General features: G+C 42.1%; 2 protein-coding genes across 2 annotated transcripts; both read right to left on the minus strand.

Moving 5' to 3' along the window:
• Window positions 1-710: 710 nt before the first annotated feature.
• LOC122659111 lies at window positions 711-1,985 on the minus strand. The gene is made up of 2 exons (XM_043854259.1): window positions 1,163-1,985; window positions 711-1,024 (listed from the first exon to the last, which is right to left on the minus strand). The coding sequence occupies exons 1-2, from the start codon at window positions 1,983-1,985 to the stop codon at window positions 711-713; spliced, it is 1,137 nt and encodes a 378-aa protein (XP_043710194.1).
• Window positions 1,986-20,725: 18,740 nt separating this feature from the next.
• Window positions 20,726-21,187, minus strand: LOC122659112 (protein PELPK1-like). Its single transcript, XM_043854260.1, has one exon. It carries the CDS (start codon window positions 21,185-21,187, stop codon window positions 20,726-20,728), a length of 462 nt encoding a protein of 153 aa, XP_043710195.1.
• Between the last annotated feature and the right edge of the window lie 4,472 nt (window positions 21,188-25,659).

Consider the following 25,659-nt stretch of genomic DNA (forward strand, 5'->3'; position numbering starts at 1 on the left):
TTGGAATAAATTAAAATGTCATCAATGAAGACAATGACAAACTTGTCCAATACGTCTTGAGACACTCGGTTCATTAATTCCATAAAGGCAGCTGGGGCATTGGTCAGTCCGAACGACATTACCAAGAACTCGTAATGTCCATATCGGGACCAAAAAGCCGTCTTGCTTATGTCACTTTCCTTGATCTTGAGCTGGGGATAACCTGACCTCAAATCAATCTTGGAAAAGACCTTTGCACCTTGCAACTGGTCAAACAGGTCATCTATCCTTGGTAGTGGATACCGATTCTTAATGGTTAGCTTATTAAGCTCTCGGTAGTCTATACACATCCTCATGCTTCCGTCCTTCTTCTTAACAAAAAGGACCGATGCACCCCAAGGGGACACGCTGGGTCAGATAAAACCCTTCTTTAGTAAGTCCTGCAACTGGGTTTGAAGCTCCTTCAACTCCGTAGGGGCCATCCTATATGGAGCCCTAGACACTGGTGCTGCCCCCGGGGTCAGATCGATCATGAACTCTATTTCTCGATCGGGAGTTAGCTCTGTCAGATCATCTGGGAACACGTCCGGATACTCCCTTACCACCGCAATCTCGGTCAAAGGCCTGATCTTAGCTTCTGTATCCAATACCGAGGCAAGGTAGCCCTGATAGCCTGAATTCATCAATTTCTGTGCTTGGAGAGCAGAAATGATTGTTTTCTTATGCTTCCCTTAGTGCCCAACAAATGTGAATTTCTTCTCTCCTTTGGGTTTGAAGACTATATGCTTCTTGGCACACACCACATTTGCTTGGTACTCTGCCAACCAATCCATACCTAGGATAACGTCGAAGTCGATCATCTCAAGTTCGATGAGACATGCCATTATTTTTTGACCACATACTTCCACCATACAAGGCTCGTAGACTATGTCTAGTTGCACAACACTGCCTGTAGGTGTACTGACTGCTAGCCCCTGGGTTAGGTTCTTTGGGGAGACGTGCATCTCCTTTGCAAAAGAAGGGGATACGAACGAGTGGGATGCCCCTGAATCAAACAACACATGTGCAAGTGAATTAGAAATTGTTAAAGTACCTGACACATGATACGATTTACTTCATGGCATGCATGTATGGTTAGAGAAAAGACAAGCAAAAGCTATTATTGATAAGATAGCTGTCATACCTGTCACTACTCCTGGTGCGCTTTCCGCATCTTCCTTGGTGACAACATACACCTGTCCGGGCAACCTATTGCCAGTGTAAGGCTGAATTGCGCTGCTGAAATGACGAGGCATAGGTGGTCGAGCTAGAGGATGTGATGACTCCGATTTCTTGCTCGGACAAGACTTAGAGAAATGACCATACTGGTTGTAGTTGTAACAACAAGCTCCTGGCATAGATGACTGGGGTGCAGATGAAGCTTGTCCAGATTTGATGGGCTGAGGTGCCTCCGGCTTCCTGTACTGAAATGGCGCAGGGTTCACATAATATGGCCGAGGATATTTGTTAGGCCCTTGAGTGCTCTGTGAAGATGCAGACCGCTTTCTGATACTAGACTGTGGGTAAGAAGTTTCATTCTGTCGATCCTCGATGGACTTCGCCATTTGAACCACTGCGGCATACCGCTGGAGGTTATGACTCAACACTATGGCCCCAATAGTGTTTCTCAGGCCTCTCTCAAATCTGCTCGCCTTCCCTTGGTCATCTCTGAGGTAAGGAGGAGCGGAGTGGTGTAATTCCTCATAATTCTGTTGGTACTCTTGTACCGACTTCGACCCCTGAACAAGTGACATAAACTCAGCTTCCTTCTTTTCTCGAAAGTTCCGAGGGAAGTAGTTCTTGTAAAAGGCGGTCTTAAATTGGTCCCAAGTGAGGTTGGGATGAAGAGCCATGAGATTGGGTCGAGTACTTTTCCACCAAGCCTCGGCGTCTCCCTCAAGTTGAAAGCCGGCACAAGCTATTCTTTGCTCGTCCGTGCAGCCCAGGAAATCAAAGATCTTTTCCATTTGTTGAACCCACTTAGAAGGAAAGAGCAAATCATCATTGGTTCATGCAGGAGTTACTTAGAAGGTATAGCAACTCCTGTATGAACCACAGGTGATGGAGGAGCGGCTCGGACTTGAGGTGCTTTTTCCGACAGCGGCAGTCTAAAACTGATTCCCAATTTCGGCCAGGAGATGCTCTTGACGTTGTTTCAATTGCATCATCATGGTTTCCATATATTGTCTTTGCTCCTCCCGAAAGTCTCTAAGAATGTCACCCACAAGTGTGGTGACCTCGTGAACTGAGACCCCCGGCCATGGAGGAGGAGGAATGGAAGTGCCTGAAGTTCCCGCAGCGGCATGACTAGCAGCTGGAGGCAGAGGAGGGGGTGGATCACTCAAGTCAGGGGTCACGACAATCTCATTGCCCGTCGCAGCGGGATCCCTGGCTTGTTGTTGCCAAGTTTGAACCATCTCGAATCCCTAAGCGTAGTCATAATTTTTCAAATTATTAGAATAATACATGAATAAATAAAATAAAATAAATTACACGCATAAATCACACATGATTAAAATACCAGGCATACATACATGTCTTGGTATGGCGGGTGGGTCCCACAAGGATATAACTAATCAAAACAAGGCCAAATAAAATAAAGCAATAGATAAAATTAAATAAATAAGAACAACAATCAAAATAGTAATAAAATAAAATGAAACCCCCTTTTTTTTTTTTTTGGTGACCGGCAGATGGGTTATGCGACTGACAGATGTCATGGGGTTGCTGCCGGTCACTCTTGGGTTTTCACCGGCATGAATCAGGTTTAGTGGGATAGGCACTTGCATGTGCCAGTCCCACTAAACCTGTTCCTGCCGGTCCCTATAAAAGTTAAAAACCCCATTTGGTCTTAACTTTCCCCTATAAAAAAAAAAAATAAAAAAAATAAAAAATTAGGGTTCTGCTTCCTCTCTTCATCTCTAAACTTCTTTCACTTCTAACAATTATGGGTTTTGGGATTTGGGAATTTTTTTTTTTTTTTTTGTGAAATGTGAATGATGAGCATAGTGGTTGATGGTGTTTGGTTTATTTCTCATAGATTTAACTCTAGTTGAACAACATACTTCGATGTCGTGAGGGTTCTTGCACAATGATCCTCTTATTTAACCTTTGTGCATTGTGGTTTGTTTTATTTTTATTTTTTATAGCTAATCTCTTTATACATAACCTAACTTGTCGTCCATGTTTTCTCTCTTATGGTGTGTAGGTCATTACCATGCCACCAAGGACATCAAGGGGCAGGGCTCGACTCCAACAAGACCAAGAGGGAGACCAAGGTGGGGGCAGCAGAGTTAGAGGCGGAGGTAGGGGTAGAGGTAGAGGTGCACAACCTCGTGAATTCAACCATGTCATGTTCCGTACGGTAGAGCATGCCGACCGTTGGAGCCTCCTCGAGGAAAAGTTGGTCCTTAGTGAGCGAAAAGTTGATGAGAAAGAGCTTTGTTCCTTCAAGATAGCACAACAATTCGCAGCCCAGGGTTGGACCAGCATGCTTCATCCTCCTGACACGGTGTACCCCCACTTTGTTAGGCAGTTCTACAGTAATCTCACTGCCGAGGAGCATGTTAGAAGGGGATTCCGTATATCCAGTCGGGTCAAGGGTCAAGACTTTTCCTTCAGTATGGCTGAGTTAGCGGCCATCATTGGTGTTCCCAACAAAGGGGAGGTCCGGTACTTCCCTGGTAAGACTAATCCGTTAAAACACTTGACTAAGGGTGAGAACTCCCATCTTAGGAAGAGTTTGAGAAGTGATGGGAGGGAAAAGGATTTATTGATTTCACAGTTTCGCCCCACCTTCAAGGTATTGGCTCGACCAGCGTAACAAAATCTTGTTCCTATCGCTGGTCACCTGCATCAGGCTTCCTTGATGCATTCCTACATTGCTCTTTGCTTATACGAGGGGCGACCACTTAACCTGCCCAACATCATCATTCGCAACATGGCCCGCAAGGGATATAAGCCCACGGAGACCGACCTACTGTACGGAAGGCTATTGACAAAAGTCTTTCGTCATTTTGGCATTGAGGTTGACGAGGAAGATTGGAAGGAGACGGGAGAGTCGTGGTTCGACCTTGTCAGCATACGAAAGATGCGCATGAAGGGTAATGAGGGTAGTGCGGATGACCCGGAGCCTACAATGAGACAAGCCAGCAGGAATTATGATGATGGTGAGAACGAGGAGGAATTAAATGAGGAGGTAGGTGAGGAGCAGGGAGCTGATGTGCAGCCTCAGGAAAGCTAACACAGTCGAGAGCCCTCTCCCACAGTTAGGCGCCGCGGTGGATGCGCCCGACTTGCCGGTAGGCACAATGCTGAGGCCTCATCTTTAGGAGTAGCAGAGCCTTGCTTGGGGTTCATTGCTGCCCAGCTGGCTACATTGACTGAGGTCGTCCAAAGTAACGCCGCCAGCATCAGAGAGCTTCCACACCACCACAGCCAGCAGATCAGTGATGAAAGTCTAGGAGTTGTTCCCCATTTTGTTGCCTATATATGGCTTCTCATCGAGAACACCATTAAGACTTTATGTATTTCCTGGTTTTTTTTTTTTTTTTTTTGGCATGTAATTTGTTCACTTTACTTCGATCTGTTTATGTTCTATGAAAAATTCTCCACCCTTTTTTTTTTGTACGTGTCAGTGACGTATCAACACATTAACTAAGTTCTGTCTTTTCATTTGGTTTCTTACATCTTATGTGTTGATAAGGCTTTTATTACACAATCCTAATAAAGAGTAAATCAGGTCGCGTGAATCTTGAGTTAATCCCATGGTAGAGCATCACGCTCTGATACCAAGCTGTTACACCCCCATTCCTGAACCACGGGGAATGCAATCAGAGCGTATCAATACGCTCCCAAACCACCAAGATCACAGATGCAGTAAATAGGATTAACTCATACACATGACCACAAAAGATTAAAATATATTAAAATAGTAATATCAAAGTCTACAGAATCTACCTGATAACTTATATAATGTTGTTTAAGTAATCCTCCCAGTACAAATCATTCCAATCAGGACCTATGTATTACCTACTATATAAATAATACATCTATCATGAAAGGAATCAAAAGAATACACCTATAATTCAAAAATGAATAATCAAGTGCATCAAAAGATGGCCACCGGCCATAAGTCACTGTCCCGCCAAGGAACACACGTCACAGCAACACTCTGATCCGTGCTCCACGATCTCCGGAGCCCACCAATCAACGTAACTAGCCTCAGGAGTCTCATACTCCGTGCCACACTGCTCGAATGTACCTGCATCAACTAAAAATATGTTTCCTTGAGGAGTGAGCTCCAACTGAGCCCAATGAGTGGCTAAGCCACACAAGCATTCACAATAATATAATGAATGGGGTTGACTGTAAACCATGCATGATGGACGGATACCAAGGTGTTCCATACCACCAAGGTAGACCGTACATCACATACAATTTACAATCATGCTATATGAATGAATGATGATGTATAGTTTTATTGTTATCCACCTAACACACAACTAAATCAGGTATAGTACTATAGCAACACCTTAGGTAACATCCCCGACATCGGTACCATGAACGGATGGTATACCGGCGATGACAAACCCGAGTTGCGTTGGAAGCCTGCCATACCGGTCTCCACCAAGAGATATACGCAAACCCCCAAGTCAAATCCCGTCCTGGCATTCGGCCCAAAATAAGGTCGATGCTCGAACTTCCCGGGTGGGTATACCCGAATAACGGTCGGAACCCACGGATTTGACCGACACCTAACCCCCTATCGGTAAGGGTCATAGTACTGGGTAAACATTTGTCCTAGCCAGCATTCACCTATTATATGAGTGAGGTGCGCATGTGCATAGGCCAGAGGCCAAGTCCATAGATACCGAAATACGGTCGGTTGACTATCCTCTCGCCCCTCGAGCCCATGCGTACGTATACAAGTACGAGATGTGAATACCGAAGGTAGTCGATCGGTCACCATCCCGTTTCCACCTAATGCAATGGACAACTCTAATGCAATTTCAAGTACGGCAATCTCAAGCCCAGCACCCATCGGCACTTGGATCCCGCTTCCGAAGCCCTAGATCTACATGCCATGAGTGAGTCCATATTATGGAATCCCCAGGTCCAGCACCAACCGGCACCTGAGTCCCATAACTAAATCCAATACCATTCGCACCATAGTGCAATGAAATAAATAATATCGCAAGACAAAAATGTAAAGTCCTATCAACATCTAAACATTTATATCGTCCTATATCTTACCAATAATTATATATTATAGCATACATGCATGAATGGCATTCGCAAGACACGACACATAAACATTCCATAAATTAAGACGTTTGCTTAACTCACTCACATTAATTCTCAGTCAATCGTCAGTACAGAGTTCTTTAAATCTGCGTTTGATGCCAAGTACACTGTCCCACGTACTAATACGCCCTCGAGCCGGGTCAGTCAACCTAAAGAGAGTGTACAACGTGGAAAGAGATTAGTGCCTTAGGGCTAGAAGAGTTGGGCCCCATAAGTTATCAAACAAGTGAAATAGGGGACCGGCACATACAAAGAAGGCTATATCATGTGCCTGTCCCTCTCGGACTTTCCCACCGTTCTCAGGGACTGGCACTTGCATGTGCCTGTCCATGTGCCTGTCCCTCTCGGACTTTCCCACCGGCAGATCTAGGTTCTCAGGGACTGGCACTTGCATGTGCCTGTCCATGTGCCTGTCCCTCTCGGACCTCCCACCGGCAGATCTTTCTCAGGGACTGGCACTTGCATGTGCCTGTCCATGTGCCTGTCCCTCTCGGACTTCCCACCGGCAGATCTGGTTTCTCAGGGACAGGCACTTGCATGTGCCTGTCCATGTGCCAGTCTTGCTATTCATGCCATTCTCAGAATGGTTTTACCTTGGGGTAAAATGGGGTATTCTTAGGGGTTTTTTTGGAGGTCTCTTTGGCCATGAAAACAACTCAATTAAGGTGCCATAGCACACCCCCAACATGGGTTTGTAAACCCAATGATCGATTGATTGGGTTTTCCTCCATTAAAATACACATGGGAAGGGAACTCATGGGTATGGGTATTGGGGTTTTGAAGTGTCTTTAATCAATGTTATTTAACACCCCTCAAACCACACATCTACGGTCTTCCATGAGGGTTGGTGAAATGCATAAATGGAGGTAAATCCCCAATTTTGGTTTCATAATTGGAGAAGGGTGAATGGGTTTAAGGTAGGGTTAGGTGCTTCATCGTTAAGCATCAAGGATTTACCATTAATAGCTCTTTTAATAAGGTAGGTGAAGCATTCATGGCTCATAATTCCAAACCCTAGGTCTATAAATTAGGAAGTGAGAGAGTGAGAGAGAGAGAGAGAGAGAATGCTCACCAATGTAGGAGAGCAAGCTTGGGTTCCACCTCTCTCCTTTCTTCTTCTTTTTCTTCTTTTTCTTTCTTTCCTTCTCTCCTTTCCTCTCCACAATTTAGGTTTTCTATTGTGAGGTGAATAGTGGATTGACCCCTATTTACCTCACTTTAGTCTTAAGTCATGTTTGGTTGTCTTAGGTCTTTAGGTCCATTTTAAGTTATTGGGCCCATTATACTACTAGGCCCATAATATGATTAGAAGGAACATCAGGTCCTAAGCCCATTCTAGTATTTATACTCATGAGTTATTAGGCTATTAACTTACTCCCAATCATCTGTAAGTGGGAACGGGTACATCGGGCGAGGGCCGGGCGGATCCTCGGAATGAGGAAATTCTAGGAATGCACCCTCGAAGATAAACTTTCCCCTATCTCTGTCGATGTGCCTATCCTCGACGACTTCTCCAGAGTCACGGTCAACAATCTTGTGGGATGGCTTGAGTATCATGGCCCACAGTTCACGAGCGTACTCCACTCCCGGTTCTACATAAAAGGTTCAAACCAGACCGATGGTCAGACCAGGTTTTAAATAGGGTTTTGGGCACGGATTTAATAGTGGTAGTCTTTACATCCTTGATTCAACCCCACCCTTTGCATCGACGGCAGTCCCTGAAAATCATTTTGACATTTGGCATTGGCGGTTGGGTCATCTGGGTCCTTCTTCTGTTTCCTCCTTACATCGCACTTTTCCTGATGTTTTGTTTTCTAATAAGTGCACCTGCACCGTATGTCCTTTAACTAAACAACACCGTCTTCCCTTTTCTAAGAGTTTAATTTCCATCACTTCATGTTTTGAATTAGTTCACTTTGATGTTTGGGGACCCTACCGGACAACTTCTTTATTCGGCGCCTGTTATTTTTTAACTATTGTGGATGATTTCTCTTGCAGTACGTGGATATTTCTTATGACTGCTAAATCTGAAGTTAATTTTTTAATTCCCCAATTTTTTTGCCATGGTACATAACCAATTTCATGTTACAATTAAATGTATTCGTTCTGACAATGCCTCTGAATTTTTTAATCACCCCACTTCTCATTATCTCAAGTCTTTGGGGATCCTACAATAATCTAGTTGTGTTGCTACTCCCCAACAGAATGGAGTCGTGGAGCTCAAGCACAAACATCTTCTTAATTTTGCGCGTGCTCTTCGCTTCTAGTCTAGTCTTCCTATTTAGTTTTGGGGTGAGTGTATTTTGACCGCTGCCTATTTAATTAACCGCCTTCCAACTCAAGTCTTGCAAGGACGTTCCCCATATGAAATCCTCCATCACCACCCACCTGCCATCTCCCATTTGAGAGTTTTTGGTTCTCTTTGTTTTGGGCGCAATCATGCTACCCAACACATATTTGATCAACGTGCTTCACCGGGTGTATTTATCGGGTACCCTTATGGTCAAAAGGGATATCGGATTCTTGACCTCCAAACAAAGAAGATTTATGTTTCCAGGGATGTCGTGTTCCATGAACACATATTTCCCTATGCCATACTGCCAACCCAAGTACCCCTTGGTTCCCCCGTCCTTCCCCTCCCACCTTCCCATGATGACACCCCTATGGACACCGAAACCCACCCTATCCCAACATCGCCTTCCCCTACCAACCCTCCCTCTACCGAACCGGTCCCTACAGCCATTGCCGAACCAGTCCCTACTCCCATTCCCGAATCCCCTGCCCTCTACACTCGCCCACAGTGTCAAACCCATCCCCCTTGCTGCCTACAGGACTATCATTACTTCTGCAGCCTTGCGCAGTCGCCCTCTTCAGGTGCTTCCCTAATTCACCCTTTGCAAAAATTTCTCTCTTATTCTCGCTTTAATTCTTCCCATAATGCTTTTATTACTTCTGTTATTCTTGACAAAGAACCTGCTTTGTTTAGTGAGGCCATGCACCGTCAGGTATGGAAAGATGCTATGCAGACTGAATTACAGGCTTTAACTCAAAATGACACTTGGTCTCTTGTTCCTCTCCCCCTTGGTAAGAAACCCATTGGCTCTAAATGGGTGTTTAAAATCAAGCGTCACTCGGATGGTAGTATTGAGTGTTACAAGGCCCGTCTTGTCACTAAAGGATACACCCAGATTGAAGGTGTTGATTACCATGACACCTATGCTCCGGTAGCCAAGCTCGTCATAGTTCGGGTTTTATTAGCTCTTGCTGCTGCCCAGGGATGGCCCCTTCACCAAATGGATGTCAATAATGCCTTTTTACACGGGTGATATGCACGAAGAGGTTTATATGTCTCTTTCCCCTGGATATCATCGTAAGGGGGAGATGCTAGTTTGTCGCCTCCATAAATCACTATATGGCCTGAAACAAGCTTCGCGTTAATGGTATTCCAAGTTTTCCACTGCCCTATGTGATTGTGGTTTCCGCCATAGTTCTGCAGATGACTCCCTTTTCATTCTCCACAAGGGAACCTCGGCAGTTTTTGTACTGTTATATGTTGATGATGTCGTTATCACCGGTTCAGATACACACTTAATTCAAGAAGTTCAGGATATGTCACACCGCCAATTTCACATCAAGGATCTTGGCCAGCTTAAGTACTTCTTGGGGATTGAGGTTGCTCGGTCCAATCAGGGTTTATATTTATGTCAACATAAATATGTACTTGACATCCTTGATGATTGTGGTTACATCGGTGCCCGACTAGTGGACACCCCTATGGAAGAAAATTTGAAGCTCTCTAATGGTATGAGTGACATTCTTGCCGATCCTACCAGTTATCGCCGCCTTGTTGGACGGTTAATTTATCTCATGGTCACCAGATCCGATATTGTACATATCGTCAACATTCTCAGCCAGTTTATGCACCAGCCGTGACAGCCTCATTTGGATGCTGCCCTTCGCTTGTTACAGTATCTTAAGGCCATTCCAGGGCAAGGTCTCCATTATCCTTCCCATAACTCCCTGGACCTCAAAGTTTATTGTGATTCAAATTGGGCTAGTTGCCCCATGACCAGGCGATCTACCACCGGCTACTGTGTCATGCTAGGTTCCAATTTGGTTTCCTGGAAAACCAAGAAGCAACAACCCATCTCTAGATCTTCTGCTGAGGTTGAATACCACGCCATGGCTATCGCCACTTGTGAGCTTATCTGGTTAACATACCTACTACGCGATATCAGTCTCCCCTTTCATACGTTGGTGCCATTGTATTGTGACAACCAGGTAGCTCTCCACATTGCTGCTAATCCTGTCTATCACGAACACACCAAGCACATTAAGATAGATTGTCATCTAGTTCATGAGCGACAATAGCAAGGTCTCATCATTCCTAGTAAGGTTGCCTCCAAGCATCAACTTGCTGACATCTTCACCAAGGCACTTGGTCATGAGCAATTTCTATTCTTACTGTCCAAGTTGGGAGTTCGTAACCTCCACGCTCCAACTTGAGGGGGAGTCTTATCGTATTATCTCCACCGAGATCCCCACGTTTCCTTCCTTATCTTGTATTCCAATTTTGTAGTATATTTCCTTTTATATAGGAGAAGAGTTAGGATTGTATTTGTATATATACATATCTTTATAGTTATACAAAGCAAGTGATTAAATCCAATTTGGTTACTCAACCTTAACACACACACACACACACACACACACACAGAGAGAGAGAGAGAGAGAGAGAGAGAGAGAGAGAGAGAGAGAGAGGTGATGCTTAACTAATGGGGCCTAGATAAGGCCGATGGGAATTAGGAATAATGGAATCACAGAAGGCCACAGAATGAATTTGGACTCTGGGCAGAAAATGTCTAAACAAAATAGGAACAACAGAGGGGACTCAGTGACGGAATTGCCCCTCAATTTGGGATTTTATCATGAAAATATAAATGAAGTTGTATACTATACCCATCCTCCCATTAATTTCCTTCCTCCGTGTCCAAGGATCTACAATCTACATCCAAGTTTCAATATTGGATCCAGATCTTCTACGCGCGGGTTGCCTGTCCTGCCATGCTGTGCAGACACAAGGCGGTACATAATGACCGCCTTACCCCTACCCAAACACCTTGCCCAAGTGGGGGTAAGGCAGTCATTGCACGTGGCCCTGTGTCTGTGCAGCACAAGCAGGACAAGGTAGTGTGCTGTAGAAGATCTGTGTTGTTCAATATCACAGTTAATGTGAGGGGGAGGATCTACAATGAAAAAAAATGAAGATCAAATAGGGAGGCAAAGGAAGTGCTCGAGGGAATGCAAAAAGAAAGACAATTAAGAGTCAATACTACTACCATTTGGATTGATTATCAGAGTATGGTAGATCTGTTGGAATGTGATATGGATTGATGGTCTTGGGAGGTTTTTACTTTTTTGTTAGACATTAAGGCTACGTTTGTTATGCATTTTAGGACGATTTCGCATTCTTGGACGAGAAAAACAACTGTTTTTATCATCCAAGTATGCGGAATCGACCAAGAATGCATACCAAATGATGCTTAAATATACTATGAACAAGATTGTATTGTAACTATTGTTAAAGCAAGATAATACTTACATTTCGGTAGTTTACCATCTAGTAAAAGTAAAGGTTGGAATGAAAAAGATTATGATGCATGTAGATGATCATGTATGTTCTTTCGTTTTTTGCTAGTGTTTGTTTTTCTCCATACAAAACACACACAAAAAAGGATAGCAAAAATCGATTAGAATCAATAATATTAGGCTAGGCTGATTTTGATTCAAATGTGATAATTCACATGATCCGATTCCAATTACTAAAACTATGTATGATCCACTTAAGCAAGAGCAGTTTATACCTCCGGCATTCCCAAGTCCACCCCTCTTTCAGTCATCATTGCCCACGGCACTTGGACCCCCCTCCCCTTTCCCCCCCCCTCCCACCCTCTCCCGAATCTAGAACTCCCTCTCCTACCTTCCCCCCTTCCCCCCCCCCCATCCCATGCGGATAAGATCATTTGGCTTCCCGCTCCAAATGGCCTCTTCACTTTCAGTTTTGCCTGGAACCTAGCTAGATCCCAAGCCCCATCTGTCATTTGGCACAAGCTAGTCTGGTTCAAAGGTCACATCCCTCACCATACCTTCCTGGAGAAACCTCAGCCTTTGCCTCCCAACCCAAGACTTTCTTCTTCACAGAAGAATCCCAGTTTCCCCCTCTTGTCTCTTTTGTTGGACCAGCCATGAAGACATTGATCACCTCTTCTTTGACTGCCCGTTCTCTTCTACGATCTAGAAAAAAGCCCTCTCTTTTATTTGGCCTCGCAGAAGGAGACCCCTCCCCTTTGCTAGAGAGTGGCTTTGGCTGGACATGAGTTTTCCTAGGCAAACTATATGCGACACTATTGGCAAGCTTGTGTTTGGTGCGACCCTGTAATACATTTGGATGGAAAGGAACCTTAGGAGATGGATCTCCAATTCTCGTTCGTTCGACTTGATTTGGAAAGCCATCTTCTTTGATGTCTCCTCCAAACTTGGTGTTTTGCCTTTGAAGGCCCTTCCGAACTCCCCAAGGAACAGGCATATTGTTGTATCCTGGGGTTTAGACAGCTCTTTTTTGAGAACCTGTTAGTTGGTTCGCTTCCCCTTCCACCTCTCCTCCCTTTGTATATCCCCCCCCCCTTCTTTCCTTCTTCTCATTGGTAATACATTTTATTCACCAAAAAAATATATATATTATAACACAATTTTACCAGGTGTATAAATAGTTTTTACTCATAAAACAAATGGAACCTTAAGATATACCATAAGGAAAAAGATCTCATGCTGCCCAAGGGTAAGGTATAGAACTCAGATAATCTCTCTAAGGGTGTCAAAACCAAACCGAAATTGAATACCGAACGTGAAATCGAACCGAATTAACCTAATCGAATTGAATCGAATAAATTCGGTTTGTTTCGGTTCTAGTATATGAGCATTTAATTTGGTTTAATTCGGTTACGGTTTTAGTTTAAAAATCATCAATTTGAACCTGAAACCGAACTGAATACCACAACTGAATCCAAAACCCTATATCTTTTGTTTTTTCTAATGGTGTTGCCTTTCCTTTTAGAACCATAATTTTGGTGTGTTTCTCTGACTTTATTGATGGGTAAGCTGAAAGATAAGATCTGAAAGGAGAACTCACTTGGGATTCTTATTTATTTATGGGAAATTTACACATACCACCCCTAAGGTTTGACGAAAGGATATTTTCACCCCCTAGTTTTGGAAAATTTTGCGTACCCCCCTGAGGTTTGCAAACAGTAACAAATAAGCCCATTTCATCAGTTTATGACTAACACTGTTAAAAATTAGACTTGAACTGACGGAATTGCCCTTCTAAGAATAACCCAAAAAAAAAAAAAAAAAAAAACACCAAAATGTGCAACTCATCTTCCCCAAAATCGATTGGGGAAGATGAGTTGCAACCATCCCAGCGCCCCATTGATTCATCAATTACCCTTAAAAGAACTCCCAAAAAAAAAATTTTTTGGGTTTCAAACTGGAAAAAAATCCCAAATCAAAACCCTTTTGCGCACCTGAGATACTCCAGGCGAGAGAAATATTATCACTTTTGATTACAGAACCGGATGACTATGTATCAGAATCGAAGAAGAAGAAGAGGAGGGGACGAACCTACTTGAATGACTTCTCAGATTCTTCTTCTCACCTCCACTTCATGGGTTTTTTTCCCCTGTCTAATCCAGATCTAGTGGGTTTAAAAGTTTCAGTTTTGATTTTTGAGTGTTTAGTTCATGAAGTGGAATATGCATTTGGGGCAGACCTAAAGTGATTACCGCTGATTTCAATTTCAGAATTCTGTAGTCCAAAGAGCACTTGATTTCTAGAGCTGTGGTGTTTTGGATCGTTCCAGCAGACCTAGGCGACACCAAATCTGTAGATTTCAAGCTATTTGAGACGGTTCCAGAGGTTACAATTCGCTTTCCCCTCATCTTCCCCAAACTTTTAGGGTTTGAAAATGGGGAAGATGAGTTGGGCTTTCTTCTTGGGAATCATGAGGAGCATATCCTAGAATTTTCAACAGAAAACAGATTATTTCAGAGCACACTGAGGAATGGTTCTCAAACTTTGTGAAATACAAGTGCCTTTGTGCTCACACTCCGATGGAGAATGAGTAGATTCTTCAAACTTATGATGATTATGTGAGACAACCTTCCAGAGAGGAAACTGGCACAGTGCGGAAATGTTCTACAGTGCTCTAATTCCCCTTCAAAATATCATAAAAGGTAGAGGGCCGCTTCCTAGAATCAGTAGTTAGCTCCTGAAAATGGAAGGACAGGCTGTATCTTAAAAGTGTGCTCTTCAATTGCAAGAAAGAAGTGATGGAACATCCAATTGCAGAAGAGACGAAGAACTGGAGAATGAGACCTAAATTAATTGATTATTGAACGACATATGGGTTTTTGCTCTTTCTTTGATTGAGCCCATCTGAGACTCTGGAATCTAAATTCTGGATTGAATCGACCATACCTATTGTTTGTTTCTCCTGCTGTTTTCCAATTTCTTTTTATTTTTAACTTCAATGGATCGAGTTCTTGTGTATTGAATGACCTTGATTTGGGATTTTTTCCCAGTTTGCCTAGGTTTTTCCAATTTAAAACTCATTCATTTTATTTCTCTTAATCATAATTACAGAAACAAAAGAAAAACCCTTATGGTTTTGAAACTTGCAACTCATCTTCCCCAATTGAATTGGGGAAGATGAGTTGTAGGTTTTTTTTTTTTTTTTTTTTTTTTCCTTTGTAAGGGTAATTTTGTCCATTCACCTCTTTTTTTTTTGGGTTCTTCTTAGAGAAGGGTAATTCCGTCAGTTCAAGTCTAATTTTTAACAGTGTTAGTCATTAACTAACAGAATGGGCTTATTTGTTACCGTTTGCAAACCTTAGGGGGGTACGCAGAATTTTCCAAAAGTAGGGGGTGAAAATATCCTTTCGTCAAACCTCAGGGATGGTATGTGTAAATTTCCCTTTATTTATTAATATTTCTGGTTCCTTTAAGGTTTTGTGAGCATTTCATTTATACAAATGGAGTTTCTTGAGAACATAGCAAGACAGCAACAACTGGCAACCTGGCAGAATAGAACTGTATTGGAGAACCAAATTATAATCGTAATTGAACCGAAAAGATTTAGATTCGGTTTCCGCTTCCAAAACCAACTCGATTTCAGATCACACCATCACAGCATGGAACTGAACCGATTGACGCCCTAATCTCCCCACATGAAGGTTTCACATATGGGTTTGTGCCAGTATGTGTCCTTTTGTTTTCATAAATATCCTTCCATGGTGCTATTAAGAGTATTTAAAGGGGTACTTTTTTTTGTTAAACATTTAAAGGGTACTTGTAAAAGAAGAAAAAAACAGTTTTTATTTGGTGAAAAAAAAAAGTGTTATAACGAAATATATGTGAAAGATCGTTAAACTCCATGTACGGGGAGCTTAATGTGACCGTTGTCTAGGGCTGCTTGTAAATATACGAGATATTGGAGGGTGTTTAAGCACGAGTAAGCTCTTAGCATTGTCCACTTTATTTACAAACTAACGCGTACGAAAGCCTTTCTTTGTCACTCAAAGACAGCTAAGATTCCATTTTCTGAAAAAAGGGATAAAGTGACAGTAGTTTTAAGCGGTTTTTTTCCCAATTCTTTAAATATTTTGTTTTATTTTATCGCTAAAAGGTCGCAGTACGTACCCATAAATAAGCTTGACAGTACGTTTTTCAACTAATAACCGTTGATTTAATTCAATACAATCTCATCCGTTGAGCTACTTACCTGAGACCGGTTGCGACCATAATCTCTCCCCTGCCGCCTCTCCATCTCCACCCCGCCCTCTCACCTCTACCATCCCCCATCCCCGCAGCCCCTTTCCCAATGATTTTGATAGAGACGACTACATTGCAGGATTTGGAGTAAGCATCTGAAGCGCACTAGAATCCTCTTCCTCGTTCCTCTCTTCTTCGTCTATACTTTCTTCTGTAATATTGTCTCTTCCTATCTTCTCATTAAATTGTTCTCCTTACGGTTGGTTGCACATGGATTATTGTGTGATTTTTTATCTATGGAGGAGAAAAGGATCGTTCATTGTATTGTGGGAGGATACAGGGACAAAAGATGAATAGAAAGGTGTACACTGCAGGATTAGTTCCAGTACCAACAATTTCCAACCAAAGCCGACCCTCAGGTAGCCGACGAGTAAGTCGATTCTGGTCTGCAATCATTTTAACTGTTCACAGAACATACTCTTTGCTACTTCCGTGTTTCGCTCTCAGCGATCCCAATAGGGTAGTAAGTAAAGCAGATTGGATTTACCTTTGACAACCATTTACTGTAAGCAAAAAACAAATCTACCACTAATTCGCTATATTACGGTTTCAATTAATCCACAGACCAGGAGGAAGTTTTGTAACAGTTTCTAAAGCTACTAGTTCTGTCGTGCCATATAGACAATCCATTATGCAGTTGTTGCAATACTTCCTTTTCTAGTTTCTCTGTTCCTGTCCATCTCTTCTTATCTCGTCATTAAATTAATCACAGAAACCCATCAATTTCATCGTCTCATAACTTTCCCCTGCAAAGAGCTAGATCTGTCACCGAATTTCAGACAAAATTCCCCGGATTTCCAGCAAAGACCTCCACGGTCTTCAGATTCTGAAAAGACTGAAGGATAAAAACTCAGCTTTCACTTGTCTTCTCCCTCCCGCTAGGACTGACTTGGGTCTCTCTCTCTCTCTCTCTCTCTCTGTCTTTCCTCCCACTCTCTGTTTTTCTTTCTCCACTCTTCTGCCTAATCCCACCTACTTTTTTAGTTTTTCACTTGCGACCACTACGACACAGATTTTGCAACTAATTTATTGATAATAAGTTTGAACCAAAGTTTCTCATTTCATTCGCATCTTTGCAGAGTCATCGTCTCTTTCTTCTCAAGTAACGACACCCTGTTCTATCATCAAAGCCGCTTCATAGTCACACTAATTTCATGGGGGGCGTTAGTTGAGAAGTGAGGCAACATGTTGTTACCGTAACAGTCGAGAGCCAGTTTCTATGAAAATTTAATCGATGGTGTAGATTAACTTTTTGCAAAATCTACGGCTATACTCAAAGATCGTGTGAATTAGGCGTATACTCGTACGTCCTGCGACCACCCACCCTTATTTTATTGATCAATGAAAAACATGCTTGTTTGGAGTATGACTGGTAGGTGAGTGGTGACGGATCCAAACAGTTTTGTTAAAAAACAAGAAAAAAGAAATTTATGAGAAAATTACTTGGACACCCCCTGTACTATGACCATTTTGCTTACGATTACCAACGTTTGAAACAATTACTTGACATCCCCCGAGACCTGACGGTGTTAGTCTGCTGTTAGTGTTTAAATGGAAATGTCCATTTTACCTTTACGAGTTATTTAACTTAAACTTATGCAGTTAAATAACCAACTTACCCTCCTCCTTCTCCTTCCTCTCCTTTCTTCTTCTTCTTCCTGCAACTACAGTTCAACTGTAGAGGGAGGACCAAACCTCACCACCGTCACCATCAACGCATGATGGGTACATCGGAAGGGATTCTCGGTTTCTCGCCCTCTCTGCTCTTCTTCTTCTTCTTCTTCTCTCCTTTTTTTTTTTTTTCAATCGGTGGAACCCTAGAGGGAGTAGGGGTGGAGTAATAATCTCAGTTCATCTCACAGCAATAATCCACACATGCATCAATAATCTCAGTTCATCTCACAGCAATAATCCACACATGCATCAATAATCTCAGTCCATTTGTAGAGGTCAAAATTTTCAATCGGTGGAACCCAACAGTCCATTTGTAAAGGTCAATCGATTGCAGAAATAATCTCAGAATGGCCAAAATCAAACTGCCATACTATCTACAGCCTGTGAACAGAAGGCTGGTTCCAAGATTTGTAAAGCTGTCATAGCCCAAGTGGCAGAGAACATATCTCTGAAGGCTGACTCTATTTGCCATATGTTGGTGCATATGGATGTAAGGGAAAACGAAAGATTTTCACAACCAGGGTATTTGGGCATTTCACCTTGGTTCCATTCTCTTTCAAATTGAGGAGGGGGAAGGGGGAAGATTAAGACACCAGATCAAAATGGACAATTAAATAAGGAAGCAAAGTAATTTCCATCACAAACCCATAACTGACCATACCATGCTCAAAGAATCTGTTCTCTTGTTGCAGAAAATACCATCAATAAGAGAGAACGAAGAAGAGGAAGATTTAGGGAAAAGGATTTGGATCGAATCAAAACTGTTATGGCACATCGTTGATCCAGCCATCTTCAGCCGTGTCTCCTCCTACTCCATGAATGTCATCACCCAAGCTTTCGCTGGCCATCTTGGTGATCTCGAGCTCGCTTCCCTCTCCATCGCCAATAATGTCATTGTTGGCTTCAATTACGGTCTCTTGGTACTTAATCTTCTCTACTCTGCTACACTTTCTAATCTTTTAATTGAATGTTCATTGCAATCTCTGTTCTGGGTTTTGTTTGTTTTTTTGTAGATTTATTAGTTAGGAATGGCTAGTGCATTGGAGACACTATGTGGTCAGGCATTTGGAGCCAAGAAATTCCATATGTTGGGAATCTATATGCATAGATTAGGGATTGTTCTGTTTCTCTGCTCTGTTCTACTTCTACCCATGTACGTATTTGCTATTCCTGTTCTGAAATGGATGGGGCAACCGGAGGATGTGGCGAAGCAGTCAGGTATGGTGGTGCTCTGGCTCAAATTAAAATTTTTTTTTGTACTTGAATCGGTCATGAAAGAGATTTATTAGGGTTTAAATCTGAAATCGATTAAGGGTTTTGGGTTATTTTGATTTGAAATTTGTTTAAGAAAATAGATTTTTTTCCTGAAACCGATTAGGGTTTGAATATGAAATTGGGTTGTAGGAAGAAGGAGGAGGAAGAGGGTAAAAGGGGTCACTTCACTACCTTTTAAGGGTAGTTTAGGCATTACAAAAAATTTAACTGATGACATCATCACTAAACTAACGGACATGACTTACTTGAAAGAAATGGTAAACTGCAAGGGGTGTTCAAGTAATTGTTTCAAACGTTGTGGAGACTAAGTAATTAGGCCATAGTACAAGGAGTGTCCAAGTAATTTTCTCTTTTGGGTGCTAGGCCCACCTTGGAGTGAGAGAGGGACCCACAAGGGTCAGCAAAGCTGCCTAGAATGAAAGCCGGCGAGGACGACGGTTGTGGAAGCATGGTGATTTTTTATGTGTTTAATGGGGTTCGGTCGATCTAGTATATGGATGCTAGATTGGGCCAGTTTAGTATGGGATAGGTTAAATGGCTTGATTTAACGCGTTCCATCAACTTTGGAGCTTCTGGCGTAATACATTGTCCGTAATTTCTCTTTAATACACCTATTCGAGTATCCAGATTTGCCTTCAATCTACCCTCAATCGGCAAGATTGCCTACATCCACGGTGAGATGAGATCTGTTTCACTATCAATGAAGAATAGGGTTACAACACTTCTCTCAGATTTCGTTACAGAGAAAGAACCATTGATACATATTTATAGCGAAATCCTATACATGAATTTTCCGAAATACCCATATAGTCCTTAAAAAAAAATTCTTCAGGGCTCCCGCCCCTAAACCCCCCACATGGACCCGCTAATTTGTTGAAGTCTTGCCAGAACAGTTAATTAACGCACAAGTGGGCTGATTCCTCCAAGCCTTGAGGGCTACGACCCTTCAGAATCAATCCACAAACCAAACAACGGAATACAAGACATCGTACCCCCAACACTCCCTCAATATAATGTGCATCATCGATAGTTACTGGTGTTGGGTGTCAAAACTTCCGGGTGGCTAGGGACTCTGATTTGCCTTTTGGTTCCTGATGTGTATTTAGGGATGTAATATTCTATTCCTTTCAGTTTCTATTGAGACAAGTTTAATTATGAAAAACAGTACGAGTTTGCAAGGTCAAAAAGCTTGAGTTTTGATACAAGATATAACCATTCAAATCCAATTCCAAACTTTAGAATGCAGTCATACATGACAAGGGAATTTTCATAATAATACACAAATAGATACTACATTAATGAAAATAAGGGATTGAAACTCAAGCCCCCAAAATATCGAAGCTAATACAAACCACACAAACTGGAAACTCAAAAAAATTTGAGCCACCTAATAATTAAGGTGCCAAGAAACCAGCAAAAACAGGTTCCAGCAACCTCAATAATGAAGTAAAAACTCCAGCAAGAAATATTCATATGTACCAATCCCTTGATTTCTTCTCTTTTAAAATATGGAATCTAGTAATTCCCCAATACAATAAGTGGAAATGAATAGCAAAGTGGGTTTCTAAGGGCTAGTGGTTGCAGGTGGTGGGGAGAGAAAAGGGATTGTGGTAGGGATGGAAGGAATTGTTGTTGGGATAGTGGACAATGGAGGCAGAGCAACCTTTGGAATTGTGGGTATGGTGGGCATTGAAGGCATTGGTGGCAATGTGGGCTTCGGCAAAGAAGAAGGTATCTGGGTACTTGGAAGGGGTGGCATTGTGGTGGGTATTGGCATATAGGGAATAGTAGGCAAAGGAGGCACCTGGGTTGTCGGCATTGGTGGTAATGTTGCCTGAGGAAATGTCGGCATTGCCGGCAATGGAGGCAGTGTAGCCTGAGGCAAGGTTGGTATGGTGGGGAGAGGCAGAACAGGGGGTGGAGCTGCTGTATCCAGTAGACGGCGAGCCGCTGTGCTTGTACTGATGCTTGATAATGACAGGGCCACGATCAAATACAGAAGGAAGGAGTATCTTGAAGCAGCCATGGTTGGAAGATAAGAGATGCAAATTAAAACCAAGCTAGAAAATTCGTCTAGAAGATTTGACGATTTTCTCTGAGATGAAGAATGGTAACAGATGATGGGTTTTTATAGATGACTATAAACATTGAAGGAACCAATGGGAACTGGAAGAAACATGGAGTTGAGTTTGTTGAGATGGGGTTGAGAGCAGTGGAAAGAAGTAGTTGTTTGTTTACCTTCTCAGACACAGCTTTAGCAAAGGTCAAATAGGAACTTCTGGAGTTGGAAAGCTAACTCAAAACTTCAACCTATAGCTAAGTGCTATAGTCTAGGGTTGTGTTTGGTAAGCTCTTTCGCGATAGATGCTTGGTTTAGAATGCATTATAGAGAAAATTTGAATTTAAAAATGCATTCTAGACTCAAAATCTATTCCGAAAATACATACCAAACACAAAGTAGGTATTTGGCTTAGAAGTATATAAGAAGAAACAACATATAAATATATGCAAAAGTTCTTTCTATGACCCATATTGGAAGGCTTTTATGTCATCTACTTGATTATGCCATGTGGCAGGTATGGAGATTCTAATCGATGGATCGATAGGGTATGGCTGTGGTGTACTTAATTGTGTTATGAGGAATGGCGTGCAGATTTCGACCGCTTGATAAATAGGGTATGGTTTAGATCAGCATGTTTTAAACTTCAAACCCAAATTCAATTATCTATTTTCAATGGGAAGCGGATGGGGAAATGACCAGAGGTACGGCTGTCAGATTGAAAAAACAGGAAAAAATAAAAAAGAAGAAAATTTTAATATAAAATGTAATTTATAAAGAAATTTTACAACGAAGCAAATATAGACGCAAATAAAGACTTTTTAGTTATATCATATACAAAAGCTATGTTTTGTTCTTGTATGTAAATATTGGGAAAAAGGTTCTCTGAGCCGCCTGGTAGGGTACATTAGCAACCTCAGTGATATCTCTCCTCCTCACATAAAATGACTTTGTTGCCCTCCAATGTATGACACTATTTTGTCACACCTCATTGGTGCGCTCATCTATCTTGCTTGTCAAAGAACCCTCTCCCATAAATATTTTACGAGAAAAATATCCTCACGCAGGCAGTGTGGGGATGCTTTTCCCAGACAATCTCACATTCTAACCACATGGGCCTTGCAGTGATACACTCTCTCCTCTCTGAAAATATGTGCCCCTAATTATGAAAGTGTTTTCCACGTGATTAGTGTTGCTTAGGAGAACACCCCCCCCCCCAAATACAAGCAGAATGGGAAACCCTTGGCTAAGGCAAAAGATCCCCACACCTACAATGTTGGGTTGCTTTTCCACAATCTCTCAAATCTTGGACATATGGCCTTGCACTGACATTCTCTCTCCTCCCTACCATGTGATCTCTTGTTCACGAAATTGTTTCCCAGATGTGGCGTGGGAGATCCTTCCCACATTGCTGGTTCGGGGAATCCTCCCATAAGGGATTTTTTTATTGGCACCCCTCAAGGTGACAAATAATTTGTAACCTTACTTTTTTTTTTTTTTTCCTTTTGGTATGACAAATTTTTTCCAATGAGGGTAAAAATATCATTTGACAAGCATACTCAAAAAATGTATATGGCAATGACACGTTTTGATGATGAGATAATGATATGTCACTTTCAACTTAATTTTTAAAAACTCTTTTATACCCCTATCTTAAAAGCCTTTTGAGAATAAGAAAATGGACAATTAAAAGGAGATGTCAAGTTCTAAATATGCCTTTAATGTTATTTAATATTGAATCACCATTCACAAACGTTCCGACACATGTGCCCATTTTCAAAGATTTCAATTAATTTTTGTTCACTTTTTCACAATTTACGGCATGAGGGACATTTTGGTTATTTTGTAATAATTGAGCCTAGTTTCAGTTTTGTGTTGTTAGGATTCTCCCTTTTTGGCATTAGAAAAACTTAGGAATCATTTCCAATGGTTTCTTGCATCATAGGCCATCCCATGCATACATGCATTTTTTACCAAGTAAGGGTATTCTGGTAAATTTACCATTTTTCATTGTTTGATCTATGTGATCACTTTTACATATATATATATATATATATATATATATATATATATATATATATATACTAAGTAGAAAACGAAAGGATCTAACTATATTGTGCTTCAGTGTGTGATGAACATCAAAGAAAAGCAAGCGGAAAATAAAATAAACTTGTGTGTGTGCTTAGCAGGTGCTGCTGATCCAAGAATGGACCCTTTGTCACACTCAGAGGGGGTGACCCTCAGAGATCCACCGATTTGCAGGTGGTCTTCTGTTGTCCTTTGAAGGCGGCTGAGCCGGCAAAATAAAGAAGATGACATATTTGAAAAGTAAATTTGAAATTTATATTAATGGAGAGATCTTGGATTACAGATGTAAGCTTGGAATAAGGACTTGAAATGGACTTGGATACAAGTAAGGTTGCCGGAAAGGTTTACTTACAAGTACGTTTGAAGACTTGGAAGCTTGAGATAAAAGCTTCGAACTTGGACGAACACTTGAACTTGTATATAGGACTTGAACTTTGAATTACAATAATTGAAATAAAATTAAAAACTTGGAAGAACTACTTAGTTCTTTTGATGTTTGAAGTTGGGAGAGAGTTGCAAAGTGATTCTCTTCTCTTCTCCGAAAACTTCCTCCTCCCTCGAATGAGATCCAAGCTGGTCTTTTAAAGGCGGAGAGGATCTTTGGATGAGGCTCCAGGCTGGCCATGGTCACGTGAAGAGGCATCTTTACTTTTGACAAAACGGTCTTCTTTTTCTGAAAAGATGGCCGGCTACGACAGTGAATCGTGAATCACGAGCTTGCTTTCTTGACTTTGGAGGCGAGTGGGGCAGAGTGCATTGAAAGAAGTTTTGTCTTGGAGTAGTCTTGGATAATAGTGGGGACATGTGGCATTTCATGTCTGGGGGACAGACTGTTTTCCACATTGTGCTCGCACTGTTTGAACTCAATTATTTAATTGCCGAGTTGTGGCAATAGTATGATAGGAATCATCCTTACGTCACACCAACGTAGATATCCTTTTCCCAAACAGGTTGCCCGGATAGTCCTTTAGCTAGGATCCACGACCCGGGTCCACGGGATTTTGAAATAGGGTTTTTTATTTTTTATTTTTTATATGGGGGTCCTCCTTGATTTGCCGCGTCCTCTGCCGCGGCCCCTGTTTGTGGAAAGGGCTGAGGAGACTGACTCTGCCTGTTGGGTGAGCAAGTCCTCATGGTCATCGAGGTCTTGGGTAAATTGTCCCTCATGAAGATGGTGGGACAAGGAGTCCATGCTGAACCTTTCTTCTTCTTCATCTTTCTCGCTGGCTGGGCCGAGTCGAGCAAGTTCTTCTTTGAGTTGTTTCCATCTGAGGCGGATTTGTTCACTTGATCCCTGGGAGTGGGTTACTCTTGGGATGGGCTTTAGCCCTGTGATGGCTTTGATGATTTTGTATGTGGTGCAGTGGGTAATATTACATCCATCCCACCATTTGACATAGAAGATCCTTGCCAGAACTGGCAGGGTTATTTCATGGGTTTCTAAATGCTGGACTTGGTACTCCCAGTACATAATCCAAGCCAGGTGGCATTGTAGGAAGAACCTAAACAGGTCTGCTTGTCCTGGGATCTTTTGGGTGATCTCACAAAACTTGGTGAAGACTTCTACAAGAGAAGGGGGGAGAACTTCTTCTATTGGCCCGTATGTGTGCCACCATTTGGAGAACCAATTTGGGATGCTGCTTTTGAACTTATAGTCGAAACAGAAGAACCATGAATGTCTTCTTTTTGTATTTTGCCAAAGGAAGGCGTGATGCCAGGCATCCACGTAATCGAAATAATTGTATCCTTTGGGATTGTAGATTTGAGAAAAATCTTTGTGGTGTAGGGGAGTCATTCCCCATTCTTCAGCATTGATGATTTTGAGAATAGTGACCGTGGAGTGGGTCACAAGAGTCTTGTCTTCTTTGTCGAAGTTTTGCTTGATCCTGAAGGAGTCAGTATCTACGAGGATGAATTCGTAGAATTCTTGAGACTTCATAGGGTTTGGAGAGTAGAATTGCCAATCTTGGTAGAAAACCCTCTTGGCAACATCCGAAGCAGAGGTACATTTTTTAGTATAAAAGTCCTCTAAGATGAGGAGGTTTTGGAAGATACCTTTATTTATGTACTGACTTTTGGGCTTGGTTGTTTGTTGGCTGGGCCTTTGAGAGGGGAAATTAGCCACTGATTGGGAGGAACTTGGTTTGATGATTGTTTGAGATGTCCCTACAACAACATGAGAAAATGGGGCAATTGATGTGCTTTGGGAGGAGCTTGCTATTTGTTTTGGTGGGGTCTTGGCATAAGCAGCTTTTGTTTTGACTTTTGAAAGGGGGTTGTCTTCTTTGGGAGGCATGATTCTGATGAGGTTTATAACTCTGGAGTCCTGTAAGAATTCTCGGGTGAGAAAA

This window comes from Telopea speciosissima, chromosome 4 (genome assembly GCF_018873765.1).
Source record: "Telopea speciosissima isolate NSW1024214 ecotype Mountain lineage chromosome 4, Tspe_v1, whole genome shotgun sequence".
NCBI lineage: Eukaryota > Viridiplantae > Streptophyta > Magnoliopsida > Proteales > Proteaceae > Telopea > Telopea speciosissima.